Source organism: Leishmania major, chromosome 20, assembly GCF_000002725.2.
Source record: "Leishmania major strain Friedlin complete genome, chromosome 20".
Lineage (NCBI taxonomy): Eukaryota > Euglenozoa > Kinetoplastea > Trypanosomatida > Trypanosomatidae > Leishmania > Leishmania major.
The window spans coordinates 22411-43946 of NC_007261.2; the positions used below are offsets into that span (position 1 = coordinate 22411).

Sequence of the window (21536 nt, forward strand, 5' to 3'; positions counted from 1 at the left end):
CAAGGAGTAAATGGGGAGGTGCACAACAGGAGACTGCCCAAGACACAGCGAGCAAAGCACGCAGAAGACTACAAAAATCAGTGAAGGGGGAAAGAGCAAGCTTATATGCAGATTGTCAGAACGGGAGTGCGGGGAGGGGGAGGGGGTGGGCATCGTGTTCACTGCGCCATCGATTGGAAAACATAGCAAAACGCCGACGCCATAAAAAAAATGAAGCATGGTAGAACGGCGCACCACCAGCAATCATGCAACACACACACACACACACACACACACACACACACACACATGCACACGAGAGAAACGACAGACAGCAAATTAAACCAAGAGTGCCAACAGTCAACGCAGCGAGCTTTAAGCGCTCACACAGATACGAACAAAGTAATGAAGACGGCCCGCTGCACCAAAACCGACATACGGCAACAGCATCCGTGCCTACACGTGCCGAGTGCTGAAGGAACGGGTGAGGCTCGGCTCCAACAACAAGCATTCCTCACAGGGCTACACCACCATGCGGCACGCCACAATGTCGCACGGCACATGCGTGGCGGCAATCAGCCAGTAACCCTGCCGCTCGACGGAGAACAACAGGGCATAGTCATACGGATAGTCGTACAGCGGATTTGTTTCTTTCGACGCCGTCTTAGCATGGTTGAGGTAGTGAATCGCCTTCTTGAGATTGTCCTTTGCCAAACCGATGGCAGGAGTAATGTTGAACTTCATCTCCCGCGGTGTTATCTGATACACACTCACGCAGCAAGACTCGCTCCACTCCCGCCGCGCCGACTCCTTTAGCTGCCGCTGGAAATTCAAGAACTCCTCCATCTCGCTGCGCACGTTCGTTGCCTTGGGCCACTGCTTGTCGTTTGGGATGGCGCTGGCGGCCAGCCCCGCAGACGCGGCAGCCACCGGGGTGACGACAGGGGCTGCTGCGACAGCTGCCGCGAAGGCCGTAGTAGCGGCAAAAATCTGTGAGTTGAGGTTGACGTTCGTCTTGTTGTCGCGGACGTAGCGGCGAAAGGCTTGGCGGTCACAGTGAACCACCGTGTCGGCGCAGAGCACCGTGTTATGCACTACGCAGAACTCAGCAGGCCAGCTCAGCGCCTTCGAGTTCAGCGCATCCACTGCGTCGTTGGCGTTCGCAAAGTGGCTCGACACGTCGTACATGGCCTCTGCAGTAGAGAGCTTTGTGTCACTGCCCTTGAGGAGAAAGGAGTGCGTCGACTTCCACCGCTGCTGGCTTGCCTGTTGCTGCCGCATGAGGCGCTGGATGATTTCGGTGGCGGACGAGTTTGTCTGCGGTGCCGGCATCGGCGTCTTTACCGTTTCCGCGCTCAGAATGGCAGGATCGGCGAGAGGCTGAGAAGGGGTACCGGGTGCAGGAGGCCCGCTGGGACTCTTCCCACGGCAGGACTTGGCGCTGCGTGGCATCGGAATCGCTATCGTCGAGTTCGGCTGCCCACGCACGACGAGTGTAGTGGAGAGGTAGCGCGGCTCCTGACCGACGAACAGCTCCGCTGCGGATGCCACAACGCTGTACTTGGGACTCTTCAGCCACACCGTCCACGGCGTCGTCCAGTTCGAGGTGCGTTCCATCCCTTCCTCCATCACATCCACAAAGCCAGCGGTTGCGCGGTTTGCCTGTAGCTCGCGGTACGGGTCCTCCGTGAGCACCATGCCTTCCGTCACATTGCTGAGCAGAACGGCGATATCCACGTTCGGGTGCGCACGCAAGAGCGCCATGGCAAACGTGAGACGGCGGGACGCGCCAGGCTCCATGTGCAGAACAGTGATGGACAGCGATGGCCCGTTAGGGATGCGGATGTTCACCTGCACCAGTGCGCGGAATGCCTGCTTGCCGTCCGTTTTGGGCACCTCCGTCGGCTCGCATTGCAGCCCGAGGCGGAGTAGGGCTATGGTACTATCCTCCTGCTGCTCGCACCGACTCGTCTCCATCACCGCGTAGGCTTTGCGGATCTGGCTGTAGCTCTTGATGCGGCTCAGCGTCGCCGGTGAGACGTTCTGCATCACCACCGCCGTCGGAGCACTCGCAACTACCAAGTCTTGCAGACGGTCAACATCCGCAGTGTCTACATGATTCAAGTCCACATTCGCCACGGTGATGTTCTTCAGCGCAAACACGGCACTGCTGGCAGCCGCGCTCTTGCGCTCCGACCAGCCCCCGTTGTCATCAAAGTACTTGATCTTGACTGCCACCCCTCGGTTCATCCTGATTGGGTCAGCACCCTTGGAAGGAGAGAGGCAAGAGAGCACGAACAGCGTGTGCTGCAGACGCGAAGAGCGGGTATGTATGTGTAGACGGCACGTGCACAGAGAGGGAGAGAGAAGGGTGGCAGTGGCGGTGGTGGCTTCCGCGAGGGAAGGGGGTAGACGTACAGGTATCGGTTGTCTGACTCCTAGGAAAATGTGCAGGGAAAAATCGAAAAGTGCAGCGACATCAACGACACAGCTCAGCAGCTTTTCGTAGGAGAGTGGCAGACGCACGCACAAAGGCATCAGCACACGCCAAGTGACGCCGAAACAGCGAAGGAATGAAGGAAGGGAGGAGGCGGGCGGAAACATGAGGTGGAAAACAAATTGGCATTAATGTATCGCAGTGGACAGACCGCTGGCCTGCGCATCGGCGTGGCATCCACGTTGCGCAATCTGGCGCTGTGCTGCAGTTGAACTGAAGTGCTAGGCAGAGTCTTGCGTTCACGCACATACGAGAGGGGACACGTGCTACCCCGCTCGAGATACGCAGCGACATCCATTAACGAAAGCATGAGGCAGTCGTTTTTTTTTCTCAGTGTGCCCCGTTCTTGGCCACACGAAGTCAGTCAAGCTCCGCTGCACCGCCCGCCATTCTCACAGGGCCCCATCGCGTGGTGCCAAGCAGCCGCACACACACGCGCCACAGCAACGCGCCCACTCAGTCATCCGAGCACGGCCACCGCCTCAAGCTTGGCCCACACACATCCGCCCCCCCCCCCGAGGTCGCCTCGCAGACGCTCCCATTGTCCCACCCAGCACGCCGTGCACCCGCGCTGCTGGCACTCAGGCTCCCCTCACCACCAGCACAGTCAGGGCCGGCTGAGATGCGCTCCAGGCGCGCCGACACTTCGCCCATCATATCAGCCGCACACACGTGTCCACGGTCGCAGGTGGCGCCGGCGCAACACCATCCTCGACATGGCCGCCGACACCAGCAGCGATGCACAGCTCCGACATCCCCCTACGTCGTAGGTGCTTGACCCCGTCACCATCAGAGGTGGCTCCGCGTCAGCAGAGGGATAGCGGGGCTGCTTGGCTTCCTCACAGACTGAAAACACACGGCGCCCTGTCATACCACGCACCGCGCGGTGTCGCCTCGTCATCATGGAAAGAGGGAGGGGGTGTGGTGCGCAAGAAAACCCAACAACACGCAGCCTACGCACCTATCCACCAGCCATTCAGTCGTTTTGGCGGCGTTTCGTCGCCACTGGCAATGCCCCCCCCCTCCTCCCCCCAATGTGCGCCGCCATGCACATCGAGCACGGTGGCCGACTTTAAGGGGCCGTATCTCCTTCTAGAGACACAGAAAGGGAAAGGAAGCGTGATCTGTGCTAAGGGCAAGTCTGCAAGGTGGACGATGGCCAACAGCAGCAGAAAAATGTTAGGGCGCACAAGCATAAAGCACCGTGAGCCGAACCTCCCATCAGCAGTCGTATCGACTTCTCCCGTCGCCCTTTGTCTTCCGTCTGCAATCACCTGAGCACAGAGCATCGAAAGAAGCAGAATGTAAGCGATGGCGACGCTCTGTGCCTTCTTGCCTCTTCCATTCTCATGCAGTGTATGATGCGCGTGCCTCATCCTCTGTCTCACACGATGAGCTATCCAGCACCGCCATCGTCTGTAGTGCTCTTCACCACCACCTCCGCCGCTGACCTCCGCGCATCCCTCTTGACAGCAGTAAAGCATGAGAATGTCGACGACTGACAGCACGCAAAGAAAGCTTGTGCGTCAACCCTCGCGGAGACGTGAACACTCAGCACCCGCCGCGACAGGGAAGAGAGAAGGGAGCGTCAGAGGGCATACGCGCCCAGTCGCGCATGCATACACAGGTGCAAAGAGAGAGAGAGACATGGGAAAGACACGCCGCACAAGCGACGCTCCAGCGCGCAGCGTAGACAATAACCAAAGAACAGAGCCATTAAAACAAAATATGTGAAATGCCTAGAGCAGGTGAGGCCACAGGAATGGCCATTCCCGCGTTGCAGAAACTCCGTCAAGGGGACTCGAGCCGCGCTTAGACGTGTGGGGGTGGGTGAATGAGTAAGATAGAGACGAAACGAGTGTTGCGGGAGCGCGCCGCTGCCTCGACTCACCAGCAACCGCACAAATATAGAGGTAACGGTAAAGCGGTCGACAAGTGATAACGGCATGAGCTACCGGAGGAGATGCGAATGGGGCAACAGCAACAACAAAAGAAAACGTGGTGCCATCCGTGCGACCGTGAGAGAAAAACGCTTGCCGCCGTCAACGACGTAGACACACGCATACCTACCAGTTACCATACGCACGTGCTTCACATCTGCCGCACCCATCGCCCCTGCAGCCCTTTGGCCATGGGTGCGCTACGTTCGCATCATGTTCAAGCTGCCGTCCAGACAGTAAATGATGTCCTCCATCAGCAGCGGCATGCACATCGGTGGGTTGGTCACAAAGTAGCGCGGCGTGCCGCTCAGCATCTCGGATGCTGGGAACAACCGAAACACGCCGATCGCCACACACTTCCGCTTCGAAAGAAGAAACTCAAACGCGTCGCCGAAGGTCTCAAAGTGCAGGGACTGGTTACCGCACAGCTTGAAGAGCGTCTGTGACTGTGCCGTGCGGTTTGTCCACACCGCCTTGTCAAACATCTCCGCAGTGGAGGTGAGGTTGAGGGCCATCTCGAAGAACTTGACGATGCGCGAGTCGCGGTGGCTATGGATGAGAATCGTGAAGAGCATGTTCGAGGCAAAAAAACGACCCATCATAAAGGCGAGTGTCTCCTGAAAATTTCCCTCGCCACGCGAGCGCCACACTGCATCAGTGTGGAAGGGCGACACCTTGATAGAAAAGAGGAAGGACTGCAGCTCTACAACGATGTTCTGCTCACGCGCGCCGCTCGGTCCATTCCGCGTCTGTTCGTTCCACTCCAGCAAATCGCGCACGCTGTTCTCGACGGAGCAGATAGGAACGTCACCAAAGTCGCGTGGCCCCATCTGCGAGCAGTACAGGAGAATGCCGCGCACATTGGTGACGTCCGTGTCCGCCGTCAAGGCGTAGTTTAGGTGCGCATCCAACGAGCCCTGACCGCGAATGTAGCGCAGTGGTGTCCCAAAGATCTCTTTCCAGGTCTGCAGAAACTGGGGCGGATACTTGCGCAGTGTCAGAAGAGTCAGGCGGGAGTGGGCGTGCACGGCGCAGATGCACTGCATCATCACGTACAGCTCGTACTGCGCAATCGTCTGTGAAATGACGTCCTCGTAAACGGACGTGGTCGTCTTGCGAAGAATAGAGCTAGTCTGGTCAATAAAGAGAAAGACCTCGTCCTGGTGCTTCGACTCCATGGCCTGGCGGTCCTGCTCAGAGATCGCTGAGAGATACGCGTCGGCGGCCTTGAGGATCGTTGCGTTGATCTGGTCCATCACACGGCGAAGCTCTTCCTCGCAATCTTCATCTGGTAAGGTCGAATCCGACAGAAGACTTTGGTGACGCCGTGTGAGGTACCACAGTTGGGAGGTGATCTTGCGACGCAGCTGCAGCGAAGCGAGCGGAATCCCGCACGGGGCACGCACGACATCTGAGAGGCTCATGAGCGCTTGCCGCACCTCTTCCAGCGACACCACCTCGTCCTCGGACTTGAGGTTGGCGTGGTCCTCCTCTTTGTCTGCTGCACCGCCGCCGGTGGCCGCGGGGCTCTGCAGCGGCACCGTGTCGCACAGAGAGGCAGAGCTTTTGTAGGGGTAGAAAACAAAAGATGAGTTCATGTTCTCGTGCAGAAGCTCGTCCTTCTGGAGATCCTGGCGGAAGTGGGCGCCGTACGTCTCCCTGACCGCCTCGTTCAGTGGCCCGGGGGAGCTGAACTCCTCCAGCGCGCGCGACAGGCTGTTGCGCGTGCGCTCGTACACGGCCATCAGAACATCATGCTCCTCCAGACGGTAGTTGAGTTCAAAGCGCATCGTCTTGCTTGCGTTGTCCTCCACGCTGACGATGAGCACGTCACGGTACTTGAAGCTTGCCACCACCTGCCCAAACGTCGCGCCTAAAAAGCGCAGCGGCACCGGGCATGTGCTGATCACGTTGCGCCGGCTGTACTCGTATTGACTCTTCCACTGATCGATGCCCTTCTCCGTCCACAGATCTGCCGGTTCTTCGCCCTCGGCCCACGCGGTGCGTACGAGATTCACCAAGAACGGAACAATTCCCGGAAGCAGCAGCGCACTCGCCATGATGTTCTTTTTCATGTGCTCATCGATCACGCAGGAGCGCTGCCCCTTCAGCAGCTTTGCGTGAAGGCCGTAGCGCAACCACACGTACTGCGGCACCTTTGGCACAAAACGCTCGAAGATGATGGCCGCCAGCATCACGTCATCATCGACGCGTGAGGAGTAGCCCTCGCGAATGGGGAAGATGATGACCGCCGACGCCTCTTGTGCCTTCATGCGACGCAGCGCGAAGGTGTCCAGTGTGTCCACAATGAGGAACGTGCTGCGCAGCCGGTAGGTAGGGTGCCGGCCGATCGAGAGCACGTCCGGCGCAAACTCTTTACTGCAGAAGCATACGGACTTCATCGGATACAGGCAGAACACCTCGTCCAAAATCGAGATGACCTCCTCGCGGTTGACGTGGCCGTACACGATAAAGTGGTTCGTGCGGCCAGTATAGGAGCGGTACGCCTTCAAAATCTTCGCTGTCGAGCGGATGACGCGGATAAACGTCGGCATCTTCGCAATGAAGACGAAGATGATGACAATGGTGATGGCTTTGCCGTCCGGCGTCTTGGGTACCACATCGCCAAAGCCGACCGTCGACACAGTGACAATGACGAAGTAGATGGAGACGGCCACGTTCATAGGGTACCCCCGAAAGCACTGGTCGATGCGGAAGAAACCAGAGGCGGAGAACACCATGCAAATAAAGAGGGTCAGCGGGCCGGCAGCCAGCCGTAGCAGGTCCAGTTTGCGGTTGCGCGGCATCATCAGCGCGACCGAGTCGAGGATGAAGAGAAAGTACTGCCGCATCGGCCAGCACCGCATGAAGTAAGGAACGTACATGCGACTGACCCACCCGAGATTCGACGGGATAGAGACGAAGAAGATGATGATTTGGTAAATGGATGTGATGAGCACCACCGTGATAGTCATCAAGCTCAGCGAGTAGGCGAAGAACATCTGCACCAGCGAGATAAACGAGAGCAGGGAGCGGGCGTAGAACCACCCGCTGCGCTCGTGGGTGTCGTACTGGACCCAGGTGACGTTGTAGCTCACGGTGGACTGCAGCATGTAGAGCACCACCATAGAGAGCTCCACCAGAAACAGGAACGTCCACGCAAAGAAGGCCGCAATCGGGTACTGGCGCACAAACTGCTGGAAGAAGTACTTTGGTCCGGAAATGTACGTAAAGTCGCTCTCTCTGGCGTGGGCTGCGCGGGTGTTCGACCACGACAGGCTCTTCTGCACATGGGCCTGATTCTCGAGGTCATCCAGTTCGTTCGTCTGGGCAAGGTTACGGCGGACACTGCGCGCGCGCCAATAGCGCTTCAGGGGAGGCAAGTTTTGGTTACCGGACCGGTGCGATATCGTCAGGTCAATGGGGTAAACACCGTCCGCACCGCTGGTGGCATCCTCCACATATCCTTTGCGTGGGTGCGTCGGGCTGAGGTAGCGCGGGAAGCTCCCCGCCTGCTCGCCTTTGAGCGGCATCGCAAGTCAGAAGGTGAGCCACAGAGCAAAGAAGAGAGCGGAAGACAACGCCACACGAGAAAAAAAAAAAACGGAAAACGGAGCGCCCCGACGCGCGTGAAGCAGCGCCGAAGGCCCGGGCGAGGGCGTTCAGCACCGACACACAAAAAAAAGCAAACAAGAACAGAAAACGAAACAACAAAGAGAGTGAGTGTCCGCGGGGATGGCCTTGGGTGTGTGGGAGACGTTGCTGTGCTGGCGTGGGTGGATAGGTGAGGGGGGGGAGTGATGATATACTGAGCGACACAACGCCCGTTTCTGCACTGTGCTGTGCACAGCCGATGAACGAGCCAACGGAAAAAAGAAAGGAGGTATCGGCCTCCGGTGAGCGTCGTGAGGGGAGTAGGGGGCGTGGGTCCAATCACAAGGGGCTCAACGCAACGATGCTTGCAGACAGAAATGTGAGAGCGCCGCGCGCACGCTGGAGAGAAAGAGAGAGGCAGACAGAGAGGAGGAAGGAGTGAAAGGCGAAGGAGGGGTGCACACCAAATGAACGGCATCATCACAGAGACAACGCGCACGTCACACGCAGGAGACTCATGGGGAGCAGCTGTAGCGCTCGGCGACAAGCCCAACAGCAGTCACGCCGCAAAACGATATCCTTCATGAAGCGGTGTCCGTGGTGCAGTGCGCCATCCGCGAGTGAAGCGTCTGAGAGGCGCAAACGCCACGCCGTGCGACGTCTGTGACACGGATAGCACGTGCCCTCTTTATAAGGCGCGAACCGCGGCACAGATGTGCCGCACCAGTGCTGCCACGGCTGGCCGAAAATGTTGAGCAGCGGGAGAAACGAGGTGTGCAAGAAAAACCTTGTACGCGGGACCATTCGCGCGGCTGCACGAACAAAAGCGAGGCAGCGCCAACTTTGCATTCCCCCTTCTTCGCCCACACCACCGAAAGAGCCTCGGGGGCAATGCGGCTTCGGTGGCTGCCTCATGTGCTCTTTTTTAGTTCACGGTTACGGTCCTGCTGCGGCACGTACTCGCGCACACACACACACGCACACACACCAAATCATGCCAGCGCTGTCACAATGTTTTCTCGCTTGCCTTGGGGGCTGCTGTGGCGCAAATACGCTTTCGAGAATGTGTATATGCGTGGGTGTTCGTTCGCTCGTGTTCGCTGCTGCTGGGCTGCGGTCCACGCGTGGAGAAAGCATGAGAGAGAGAGAAAGAGGAGTGGAGAGAGGAGGACGAGGAGGTGATGATACCACCTTCATGCTGTCTCTCTGCTGCCATCCACCCCAAGGGTCAGCCCCTGCAGCAAAGGCGCTCCGAGAAATAAACAAAGGAATCAATAGGCTTCGTCCATCAGTTCATGCAGAGCAACTTATAAGCGTGTCAACCTCTCGAGCTTCATGTGCCTTTGTACGCGTTTGTGCGCCGTCAATGTGCTCTTCCGCATCTTTTCACGCGTGCGCTTGCACTCGTAGACAACACAGAGCCACAACCAGCGAGACACCCCCAGTGCTTGCATGATGATAAAAAGGCATCCTCCCATCTCATTGCTCATCCATCTTACACCCCTGTTCGACTGAAAAGACATGCGCACGCGTGCGCCCGTCTCTCTGCTCACAGAGGGGTACCAAGAAGAATACCAAAAACGAGGCGACGTAGCGCAGGGACATGATTGCACACTTAGAGTTGTAGGAGGAGGAGGAAGGAAACACAATACCGTGAAGCGCTGAGCTCTCGCCGGTGACGGCAACGCACGCACAACAAGTGCAGAAATAAGAGCGAGAAGGCCACGAGAAGCAGCATAAATGCATCCACATACGCGCACGTGCACATCGGAGGAAGAAGCTGCGCGACACACGTGGGAAACAGAAATCGAAGCGTTTGGCCTCTCTGTGTAGCGACGTGACGGCGTAGATGTGGGTGTCCGCTCACGCCGATGAATCGCCGCCTTCGGATCCTTCGAGAGCGCCACGACTAGAGCGGCGAAGTCAGGACGTTCGAAGTTGAAAAAAAAAAAACGGCAGCGGCAGGCAGGAAAAGAGTCGCGCACACCAATACCCGTGAACTAGCACACGCCCACGCACTCGAGGACTGTTGTGCTTCTGTGCAGCTGCCGCCACTCCAGCTCTTCACGCATCTTTTTCGCCACTGCTGCGCGTTTCGTCGAGAGGCGCAGACATCGGCACTCTCTTCCTCACACACACACACACACAGAAAAAATTGTAGAGACGGAGAGAACGAGTAGACGAAGCACACGCACAACGCACTCACGCTGCGGTGACCAACAACACACAAAACTCGTACATCATCAACAGACTTCAAGAGGGCGGACAAGGGAGGGAGCTAGAAACGCGAAGAAGAAAGAAGAGTGCTGAGTACGTGAGGCACACACACACACACGTACACACACACACACACAGAGCGACAGACAGGCAGGCCCTCCACCACCATCACCCACTCACCTGCATCCTTTGCCAGCAACAACAATCATTGCGCCAGTGCCAGGCCGCAAGTAGCTCGGGTGGCCGCCGATACTCCGCTTCGCTGTCTCCGGAAGGGCGCCGCTGCTGCACATCTCAGATGAAATTCCGCACGGAGAGAAAAAGACGCAGCGTACACCTTACCGGATCAGCTTGGTGCTCATGCGGCGACCAATAAAAATGCCGATCAGCAGCGCGACGACGAGCTTAACTATCTCTCTTACGATGGAGGCACCGCCAAAGATATGCCCACAACGGAGCGGACAAGCCTCCCTGCTCGGGCTCCCGACCCCGAAAGCGAACCTGCACGAAGCTCCCCGCTCCTTCACGTCCTTGTCCGTCAGAATGGCGACGCCAGGCAGCGTCTTGCCCTCCAGCAGCTCCAGGGACGCGCCGCCGCCGGTGGACACATGCGACATGTTCTTCGCCTCGCCGCTCAGCTCCGCAGCGCTCGCGCTGTCACCACCGCCGATGATGCTCAGCAGCCCGTTCTTCTGCGTTCCAGTCCCCATCGCCTTCGCAACGGCAAATGTGCCCTTCGAGTAGCACGGCATCTCGAACACGCCCATCGGGCCGTTCCAGATCGCGCTCTTGCAGCGGCCAATCACTTCCTCGTACATGTGGATCGTCCTTGGGCCAATGTCGAGCGCCATGTAGCCGTCCGGGACGTCCACGCTCTCCGTCACCAGCGGCGAGTCCGCGGCCTTAAATTCCTTGTTGCACACGTGGTCAACTGGCAGAAACACCTGCACACCGCGCTCTTGCGCCTTCTTCAGCAGCGACTTGGCAAGGTCCAGCTTATCCTCCTCGCACATCGAGATGCCGATCTTGCGGCCCTGCGCCTTCTGGAACGTGTACGCCATCGCGCCACCAATCACAAGGTAGTTGATGCGGCTCAGCATGTTGTCAAGCAGCTCGATCTTGTCGCTGACCTTCGCACCGCCGACAATCGCAACCAGCGGCCGCGGCGGGTTGTTCAGCACTCGCGAGAAGTAGTTGATCTCCTTCTCCATCAGGTACCCGGCGTAGCCCGCACCCAGCACCTTGGGGATGCCCGTCATCGTCGCGCTGTCGCGGTGCGCAGTGCCAAAGGCGTCACTGACATACAGGTCCGCGTACGACGCCAGTACCTTCGCCATCGCGTCGCGCTCCTCCTCCTTCTTGCTGCCCTCCTCCGCGTAGAAACGCACGTTCTCCAGCAACAGCACGTCGCCGTTCTTCAGCTTCGACGCGTACGCCGCAGCGTCCAGGCAGTCCGGTGCAAACTCCACCTTCTGCCCCAGCAGCTCCGCGATGCGTGCAGCAACCGGGCGCAGCGTGGCGGCCTCCTCGTACCCGCGCACACCCTTCTCCGGACTTGGGTCACTCATTCTCGCACCCTTCGGCCGACCAAGGTGGCTCATCAGGATGCAGGAGCCGCCCTCCTTCAGCACCTTTTGGATCGTCGGAAGGGCGGAGCGAATGCGGAAGTCATTCGTGATCTTACCGTTCTTCACGGGGACGTTGAAGTCCACGCGGATGAGCACCTTCTTGTCCCTGACGGTGGCGTCATCGATGCTCTTCTTCAGCACGAGAGACATGGCTCGGCGGAGGGGGTGCGAGCGCAGTGCGCTGAGGCAGCGCAGCTGAACAAGAAAAAGGAGGTTCTGTAGAGAGAAACAGGCACCGGAATAGACGGGTGTGTCGGATGGCGCACACGTGAGTGAAGGGAAGAGATGGAGAGAATGTTATTGATGAGTCCGTTGTGTTGGTGTTCGTTTTCTTGTGATATGACGGTAGAAATCGAAGAGCGAGGCGGCTACGAGCGTTACTCAGGCCCTCAAGGTGGGAAAGGGAAGGTGAGGTGCGCGTACGGCGGCAGGTGGTGCGCAAGGCGAGTAGAGGAGCACCAAAACGTTTTCGCGACACACATGAGAAGATGCAGGCAAGAACGCACCGAAGCGAAGAAAAAAGAGAGAAGATACAGGAACAGTGGCAGTAGAAGTAGCGCATAGCAGCAGGAGCGCTAGTGGGAGTAAGATGGGGCGGGATGACGGATGTGAGAGCCACGAGATGAGTGCTGCCTACCCACAACACACAAGGCAGGAAGGACGCGTGTGGCGTCGACCTGGAAGGCGAGAGGGACCGCGTGAAGGTGAGGAGCAGTTGTGCAGAGAAAGCTGTGCCGCTTCCTCCCGAACACTCACCCAGCGCCTCGGGCAATCCTGCAAAGGCTGAGAAGAAAAAAAAGGCCCTATTGTTGTTCTCACTTGTTCTGTTGTGAAAATGTGATTTTAGGTGCGTGTGTGTGTGTGTGTGTGTGTGTGTGCGCCACCGCCTGCGTGGCGCAGAACAGGTCTTGCTGCTCTTTGTTTGACATGCTTCATGTCCATCGCATCAACACGCAGACCCCACCCACCCCCACGCGAACCGTGATGGGGGAAAGACAGAGAGGAGGAAAGGGCAGCGCAACGCACACGCACCCACAAGAACACTCTTTTCGCCGCAATCACTCCAAGCGCGCTACACTGCGCGGTCACCGGATCCGTGGAAGAAGTTGTGCACGAGCGCTGAAACCCACAGGTAAGGAGGCGATACAGGCTGGGAACGCGAACGCTTTCACGATGACCTGTGCACCTACCTCAGCGTGGGACATGCACAGCGACATGCATACCGTGGGACTGGCATAAAGAGAGAGGGAGACCAGATGGACAGCGGAGGGCGTCGCCGACTCTGAAGTCGTCGAGACTTCTCCCCTCATCGAGAAACAAAGAGGAGCACAAACCATACATATATATATATGTGTGTATGTAGAGGACAGTGCAAGAGACAAGAGAAACCGTTACAGAGGTATGAAAGAAACAGCTAGAGGCACATCTGTAGGTCACAATACGAATAGAAGACAAGTCTGTAGCGACACGCTGCCGTCGCGGCCACCCATGACAAGATTCGACGGAAGCTGAGAGAAGAGCTTATCAAAGGATTTACGGCTCACTTTGCGTATGAGGGCAACACTCATTCTCTGTCCGTCAGAATGGCGACGCCAGGCAGCGTCTTGCCCTCCAGCAGCTCCAGGGACGCGCCGCCGCCGGTGGACACATGCGACATGTTCTTCGCCTCGCCGCTCAGCTCCGCAGCGCTCGCGCTGTCACCACCGCCGATGATGCTCAGCAGCCCGTTCTTCTGCGTTCCAGTCCCCATCGCCTTCGCAACGGCAAATGTGCCCTTCGAGTAGCACGGCATCTCGAACACGCCCATCGGGCCGTTCCAGATCGCGCTCTTGCAGCGGCCAATCACTTCCTCGTACATGTGGATCGTCCTTGGGCCAATGTCGAGCGCCATGTAGCCGTCCGGGACGTCCACGCTCTCCGTCACCAGCGGCGAGTCCGCGGCCTTAAATTCCTTGTTGCACACGTGGTCAACTGGCAGAAACACCTGCACACCGCGCTCTTGCGCCTTCTTCAGCAGCGACTTGGCAAGGTCCAGCTTATCCTCCTCGCACATCGAGATGCCGATCTTGCGGCCCTGCGCCTTCTGGAACGTGTACGCCATCGCGCCACCAATCACAAGGTAGTTGATGCGGCTCAGCATGTTGTCAAGCAGCTCGATCTTGTCGCTGACCTTCGCACCGCCGACAATCGCAACCAGCGGCCGCGGCGGGTTGTTCAGCACTCGCGAGAAGTAGTTGATCTCCTTCTCCATCAGGTACCCGGCGTAGCCCGCACCCAGCACCTTGGGGATGCCCGTCATCGTCGCGCTGTCGCGGTGCGCAGTGCCAAAGGCGTCACTGACATACAGGTCCGCGTACGACGCCAGTACCTTCGCCATCGCGTCGCGCTCCTCCTCCTTCTTGCTGCCCTCCTCCGCGTAGAAACGCACGTTCTCCAGCAACAGCACGTCGCCGTTCTTCAGCTTCGACGCGTACGCCGCAGCGTCCAGGCAGTCCGGTGCAAACTCCACCTTCTGCCCCAGCAGCTCCGCGATGCGTGCAGCAACCGGGCGCAGCGTGGCGGCCTCCTCGTACCCGCGCACACCCTTCTCCGGACTTGGGTCACTCATTCTCGCACCCTTCGGCCGACCAAGGTGGCTCATCAGGATGCAGGAGCCGCCCTCCTTCAGCACCTTTTGGATCGTCGGAAGGGCGGAGCGAATGCGGAAGTCATTCGTGATCTTACCGTTCTTCACGGGGACGTTGAAGTCCACGCGGATGAGCACCTTCTTGTCCCTGACGGTGGCGTCATCGATGCTCTTCTTCAGCACGAGAGACATGGCTCGGCGGAGGGGGATACGTAAGGTTATTGGAGGCGAGGGACAAGAGAAATGTTTTGCTGCTGACGCGCTGATGGGCAAGTTCATGTGAGACACGTGTTGTGCGTGCGGCGTACTCGATGTAGCGTGGACATATTAGCGAAGACCAATAAAAGGGATATTGCACACAGAAAACAGGTACAGAGCAGTAGAAGCGGGCTAGACAGGGCAGGTGGGCAGAGGTTTGTCGTCGCTGTTCTTTACGGCCGTTCTGCCATAGGGAATGAGCTCATGTCCGCTGCACCGCCCGCCATTCTCACAGGGCCCCATCGCGTGGTGCCAAGCAGCCGCACACACACGCGCCACAGCAACGCGCCCACTCAGTCATCCGAGCACGGCCACCGCCTCAAGCTTGGCCCACACACATCCGCCCCCCCCCGAGGTCGCCTCGCAGACGCTCCCATTGTCCCACCCAGCACGCCGTGCACCCGCGCTGCTGGCACTCAGGCTCCCCTCACCACCAGCACAGTCAGGGCCGGCTGAGATGCGCTCCAGGCGCGCCGACACTTCGCCCATCATATCAGCCGCACACACGTGTCCACGGTCGCAGGTGGCGCCGGCGCAACACCATCCTCGACATGGCCGCCGACATCAGCAGCGATGTATGTACACGTTGGCATTGGAAGCGAGAACGCACGCCATCTGCAGTTGCTTGCGCTCACCTGGGAAATCTCGGTTTTGGAGAAGCGCAGGTTCGCAAGGAACATAGCCTTGCCGCACCGAAATCGTGCATGTCGCCCTCACCATCGAGTCAGTCATGCAAGACGCGTGCTGATCAAGCAGCTCCGACCCGTTTCAGAGCGAGCCGGCTGCAGACTGGACTCCTCTTTACAGCTGGCAGCGAAGCGGAGCTGTGGGGGCCCGTTCACGTTCACGCTCGCTCGTCAAATAGACAAGCCGCCACTGTTCCCTCCACTCCGACAGTCGAGCCAACGCAAGGGTCTAGCCGAAACCTCACGCGGCGGAGAGCAAAGGGGCACTCCCGCCTCGCAGAGACAACATGGTCAATGTGCTCGCCTTTGGTTGGCGGATAAGATGGGGAAAAACGTCTTGCCGCATGACCCAGGCGCCTGCGCAGCGCAGCGCCGCTCCTGCTCGTCCGCGGTGGCGGCCTCGTAGTTGGCAGCTTTACGACGGCCAAGGTGGTTATTAAGAACGCATGTGCAGCCTTGATCCACGATGTGGCGGATCGCTGGGCTGCATGCGCGGACAACGCCGTCATGGAGCGCCCTTGATAGAGTCGGGGCATTAATCGCAACGCGTATGAGTGCGCTCCTGCCCACCATTGGGCAGCTGTCGTGCACGTTCGTCGTGATGTCAGTAGTTCGAGCGCACCGCTGCGTCGCGAGCTGGTCGAAATGGCGGATCAAAGAAAGGAGGGCGGGGGAGGAAGGCGGGGAGCAGTGCCGCACTCATAGAACGGAAGGTGGCAAACCAAGGAAGCACGCAGAGGCTAAGACAGAAGGCAGAGCAGGAAGCATTGATTTCCGCCACACCGATAACGAAACACTCGAGGGAGACGGAAGGGGATGAAAAGCGAAAGGTGTTCTGCTCCCGCCCACCACCTCACCAGGGACACCAGACCCCGGCTCACGGGGAAGTGTGCGAGCAGTGCGGGTGGTGACAAGGAAGGATGAGCCTACGTGTGAAGGTCTGCTTATGCGCCCCTGCGTGTGAATGCGGCGTGCACCGCTGAGGAGAAGAGAGAAGGGGGGTGATGGCGAGGCCTACGTGTGTGGGTGCTGTGGATCGGACAGCTTGGCCTTGTTGCTTCGCTTGTGAGGAGAGTGCAAACGTTTGGTGGCACGCAGACGCGACGCGTGTGTGCGCGTGGGCGAGGGAAGCCCGAGTGAAAGAGCACAACAAAAAAGGGATGCGCGGAAGCGTGGCGTAGACAAGCACATCGTCAGCGACCAAGCCGACCCAGCGAAAGGTGCGGTGCACGAGAGAGCCAAGAAGGATATAGAGAGAGGGCGCGTGTGACACACGGAGAGATGGGCAGACGGTGAGCGAACAAGAGAAGAGGAAGGCGGTGCCCCAAGTCTCTTTGCCGAGCACGAGAAATGAGACCAGCCACAGCTGATACCGGGAAAGACATTCGCGAACACCGACGCGCGCAAACGCGCTTGCACGCATGCAGAGAAGACTTGGAAGAAGCGTGCGCACGTCAACGCCCGCGCGGAGGCAGAAAACGACACTTTTGGAAAGACGGCGCCTGCGCACATGCATGCTCGAGCGCAGGTACGGGTATGTATCTCAGTGCGTGCGGGAGGTGTGGAGGTCCCTCCCCCGCAGAACACATGCCGTTCTCTATCAAACAACAACACCGCCAGCCCCGCGCACGTGCGTATGCGTCATTGCTATGGCTGCATCCGCTCACAGCGTGAGCAGTGGCCAGGGAAATGGGGCGCATCAAATAGGGAAGCAGGAGGAGGTGCGTTGAGCCAACGCGCCACGCTCACACACGCAGACTCACGAAGACTCTCAGACGTGCGTAATGCAAACAGATCAACCTGTGCTCTCTGGCACGCACCCACCCGCACCCACATAGACGTCTGCACTAGCCGACCCCTTCCTGCACCCTGCCTACCCAGTATGTGAACAGCCCCTACACAGACAAGGAGAAAAAACGTAGGTGACACATACATACATATATATATATATATGTATATGGAGAGAGAAGCGCATCCCCTCGACAAGGATGGAGCAGCAGTGTCGTGCACCGGTGGTAGCAACACCTTCCGTCAAAGGTTTGCTTACCTCACCTTCTTCGCCTCGCCCTCGGCCCGCTCGAGGGCACGCATGAGATCGTCCGGAATTGCCAGCTTCATCTCCGTCATGTACTGGCCTTTGCACATGAGTAGCACAAAGATTGTCTGCCACAGCATACGAACCTCCTCCCTCGCCAGCACGAGGTCGACAGAGGCGAGGCGCCCTTCCAACACAGCCACCGCCTCCTCCACCAGTGACAGATTATCGTTATTCGCTGGTAAGTACAGCGCGAGGCAACCCAGAATGAGCGCCGACTCGGCGGAGCTCTTTCCGTGTACCACCACACAGCCCTTCCATGCGTGCTGCAAGACCTCCTCTGCGCGGGGGTCCTTCAGGAAGTGAAGCAGGCGGCCGCACTCCCGCAGCATGCGCACACTGTCCGGTGACGCCTCCTCCTGCCGCGCTACGTGTTGCTCGTACACTTGCATCCACAACTGGGCCGCCACTGCGAAGTCTCGTGCCTCGACATGAGCGAGGAACGTGGCACTGCGGTCCATGGCTGTTAAGATGGCCGGCGTCAGCGCGACCTCGCACGTTGCAAAGTGCTGCGCCATGGTAAACGTGTGCCAGACAAGATTGTAGGCGAAGCGGCTTCCCATCCCGCGCCAGCGGCGAGGCCACAAGCTCAGCAGTGCGTCTGCCGCCTTCGCCAACACGTGTGCATCCAGCGGTCCGCGCAGCACCCTCGCAACGAGCGGGTGCAATGCCAATGCGCCCTCTTCCCACTTGGGCGAGAAGATGCCGAGTTGCGAGGCTTTGATGGAGAAGTCGCCAGCAGCTTCCCCAACGATGGCCCCCACCACAGCGTCCGACACGTCGCCTGTGTGAAAGCAGCTGATGGCGCGCAGCATCGCGCGTGCGTCGGGGTACGTCTTCTCCAGCTCTACGATGCCAATATCTGCCAGCACCGAGAGGGCCGCGGAGATGCTGAGGGTGTCGTCTTGCCGCACACGTTTCTCCGTCAGTATGCGTCCCAGCTGGTGCGCACAGCAGACGTCTCCCTTTATGAGCAGTGAGGCTATGTGCACCAGCAGTGGCACGTAGCCCAGGTTGTAAAACACTGTCTCCAGCTCCTGCGAGAACGTCAGCTCCGGCAAGAGCTGCTGGCTCGCCTGGGGCGAGAGAGCAGATGGAGAGAGGCACGCGATCTTCGTCGAGCTTGTCACATTTGCCGCGCTGGTCGTCATCAGCACGTACACACTCGAGTGCCCTGAAATGAGCGCCACCACCTCCCCAGGAGAGGCCACGTCATCCACAACCAGCAGCACGTCCTTCTCCTTCCGCCCTTTCATGGAGGCGAAGAAGTGCTGCAGCTGAGACCGAAGCGCATGCTGCCCGTTGAACCACTGAATGCAGGAAAACCGATGGCTGTGCTTCACCGTGTCGCAGAACTCGGCAGCGATAGTGGACTTGCCGATACCGTCAGGGCCGGCAAGCACTTGGTAGTGACGACCGCGCAGAAGGTTTTGCCACAGCGTGCGCACCTCAGCCTCGCGGCCGACCGTGCGCGAGGCTAGCACAGGCACCTGATACAGGAGCGGGTGCGACTCCTCTGACGCGCGCTCCGTGTCGGATGCGAAGCTGTTTGAGATCGCCTCGCCGGTCGAAGCACTGCGAGCGGCTACCCCAGTGACGAGGCGGGCGACACGACGCATTGCTGCAGGTGTGCTCAAGGGTTGGGGGAGGGGGAGGCGACCGACCCGTCCTATATGCGTTTCGTCCTCGGCTAGTGTGATTCCTTTCTTGGGTACGCGCGGGGGTGGCGCCGTCGTCTCTTAGTCCTTCACAAATACAACGGCAGGGCGGGGGCAAGGGAGGTTGGAGGGGGCACTGACAATTACGGGGAAGGAAGAGAGAAGCCGGGGCGTCTGACGCGAGGCAGGAAGCTCCGCCAGTGAGCGATAATGCAAGGCATCCTCTCAACACTGTGGCAGCCGTTAACGTTGGGGACGCGCACAGACGTCACAAAAGAGCAATGGTAGCGGCAAACCGCTACGACGGCGGCGCACTTGAGCCGGTGCGCAACGACACGGCGATGGCGAACGCGAGGATCGCCGATGCGCATCGGCTGGCAGTGCACGTGTGTGGGCTCCGCGATCGCGTTCGAATCGTCGTCTCGTTGTTAACGCGCACGTTGTGAGTCCTGACAGAGCACCCGGCCTGCCACCTCGCAGGATCCGCACTCGGCACCGCTGGTTGTGCACATTGCTCACCACCTTAGACGCGCGCTAGACGCCCAGAACGGCGAATGCCTTTGACGCACACGCCTCCACCCACTCGATCCTACAAGAAAGGAGGAGACTGCAAAGTGAGGCGAAGCGGAGCGGAGGGGCGCAGGGGCGGAGGCACGCGAGGAAAGCAGCAGCAACGTACGCAGGAGGCGGCAAGGTGAAGGGCCGGGGACAGCTTAAGCGGGTGTGGGACCACACAGCGGCTGGACCGAAACAGCCTCCTCACCCCAAAGAGCAGACAAGCACGCACGAGCTCCTCGCGAAAACCGCGCATACGGTGAATAAGCACGCAGCGCTAGAGAGGTGAGTCGGCGTGGACGTGGGCGCTGCATCAGATGCACGGGCCGCCAACGGGCAGCGACGGAAAGAAAAGCTGCTTAGACGAAAAAAAAAAAAGAGGCGCTATTTCAACGGAGTGAACGCCTTCCATGGCGCGTTGCCGTCGATGTTTAGCTTCTGTGCAACCTGCGCCGGTGCACCAGGCAATGGAGAAGGCTTCTTGAAGCTCTTCATGAAGCGTTCAAACTGCTCGTCGACGCGCGCGGCAGAGACCTCCTCCGCGCCCACCTGGCGTCTAAACTGGATCCTTGCCATGTTCTCATCGATCTCTCCAATGATGTTGCCACGTGAACCCGAGGCGATGGGGCCGAAGTCCCTCGCCCTATCCGACAGCACCTCCTTTGAGCGCTCGATGTCCTGCATCTGCCGCTGCTGAGCTTGCATCACGGCCTCGTTCTCGTGCGCAATGCTGCCCTCGTAGCCCAGATCCATCTTTGTGGGGAAGCGGCCGGTCGACTGAGCAACGGCTTCCGCGTCCTCTGCGTAGCTGCGCTGCATGTCACTGTGCAGCTGCGCCGCCTCTTTCATACGTGCGCTGCAGTAGCTGTTGAGTCCCACGCTCTCGCTGCCCTTCCCCGTCGCACCGCCAAGCACCTTGGCCTGCAACTCATCATTGTTCTGCCAGTCCACGGCGCTACCATACTCGTCCATGCACACACCACGCACCAAGGCGCCGTTGGTCCAGATGCCGGTGAAAGTGAGGCGTGGCTCGTTGATGAGGTACGTCTGCGTGCCCTCGCCCTGAGCACGCCCGTGCTCGTTGAATTCACCCTCATATGTGTAGGTGGGCGTGTAAAGGGTGCCGCGGCGGATCTGGCCGTCGAGGAACTCTCCAACGTAGACGAACCCGCCGTCGAGCTTCATCTTGCAGTCGGGGCCATGCAGTTTGCCATGGAAGAAGGTGCCCTCCTGCACAGCACCGGTGGCGAACACGAGCTTGCCCTTGCCATGAGGTTCATTGTCTGAGAACTCGCCCTCGTACACAAAGTCTGATTGGGTCAGCTTGCCCTTCACGAAGGCCTCGTCGCTCAGCGTGCCCTCGAAAACGACTTCCGTGGTGCCGTTCGGAATGCGCACAATGCCCTCGGTGATTTCATCATTTTTGAAGACACCCGCGTAATGGGTGCCGTCCGCCAGCCACGCCTCGCCGCGCCCCTCACGCTGCCACTGCGTGTTGAAGTCGCCCCGGTAGAGATCGCCATCCTCCTCCAGCTGACTCCCCGGCAGTGGGAAGCCAGACGTCGCGTCATATGAACCGCTGTAGACACGACCGTCGGGCAGGATGGTGATGCCTTTGAGCAGCAGACTGGGGTTGTGCGGGTTCAGGTCACCCTTGAGGACGGTTCCGTTCGCCAGCGTCACGCTGCAGAACAGCGTGCTTCCCAGACGACGGAGCATAGATGAGTACAAAGGCGGAGGGCGGGCAGTGCTTAGGTGCTCCGCAGTGGCACTCGTGCTGCTGCTGCTGAGCACCAAGAAAAT

At 59.1% G+C, this 21536-nt stretch overlaps 6 protein-coding genes across 6 annotated transcripts; all 6 read right to left on the reverse strand.

The window, feature by feature from the left end:
* Positions 1-501: 501 nt before the first annotated feature.
* Positions 502-2517, reverse strand: LMJF_20_0080 (conserved hypothetical protein; the record flags this gene model as incomplete). The annotated part of the gene is made up of 1 exon (XM_001682710.1): positions 502-2517. The coding sequence occupies one exon, from the start codon at positions 2515-2517 to the stop codon at positions 502-504; it is 2016 nt and encodes a 671-aa protein (XP_001682762.1).
* Positions 2518-4616: 2099 nt separating this feature from the next.
* Positions 4617-7949, reverse strand: LMJF_20_0090 (conserved hypothetical protein; the record flags this gene model as incomplete). Its single annotated transcript, XM_001682711.1, has 1 exon — positions 4617-7949. One exon carries the CDS (start codon positions 7947-7949, stop codon positions 4617-4619), a length of 3333 nt encoding a protein of 1110 aa, XP_001682763.1.
* A 2616-nt stretch (positions 7950-10565) lies between these two features.
* PGKC (phosphoglycerate kinase C, glycosomal) lies at positions 10566-12005 on the reverse strand (the record flags this gene model as incomplete). Its single annotated transcript, XM_001682712.1, has 1 exon — positions 10566-12005. The coding sequence occupies one exon, from the start codon at positions 12003-12005 to the stop codon at positions 10566-10568; it is 1440 nt and encodes a 479-aa protein (XP_001682764.1).
* A 1414-nt stretch (positions 12006-13419) lies between these two features.
* On the reverse strand, positions 13420-14673 carry PGKB (phosphoglycerate kinase B, cytosolic; the record flags this gene model as incomplete). The annotated part of the gene is made up of 1 exon (XM_001682713.1): positions 13420-14673. The coding sequence occupies one exon, from the start codon at positions 14671-14673 to the stop codon at positions 13420-13422; it is 1254 nt and encodes a 417-aa protein (XP_001682765.1).
* Positions 14674-17468: 2795 nt separating this feature from the next.
* On the reverse strand, positions 17469-19139 carry LMJF_20_0120 (conserved hypothetical protein; the record flags this gene model as incomplete). The annotated part of the gene is made up of 1 exon (XM_001682714.1): positions 17469-19139. One exon carries the CDS (start codon positions 19137-19139, stop codon positions 17469-17471), a length of 1671 nt encoding a protein of 556 aa, XP_001682766.1.
* A 978-nt stretch (positions 19140-20117) lies between these two features.
* On the reverse strand, positions 20118-21452 carry LMJF_20_0130 (conserved hypothetical protein; the record flags this gene model as incomplete). The annotated part of the gene is made up of 1 exon (XM_001682715.1): positions 20118-21452. The coding sequence occupies one exon, from the start codon at positions 21450-21452 to the stop codon at positions 20118-20120; it is 1335 nt and encodes a 444-aa protein (XP_001682767.1).
* Between the last annotated feature and the right edge of the window lie 84 nt (positions 21453-21536).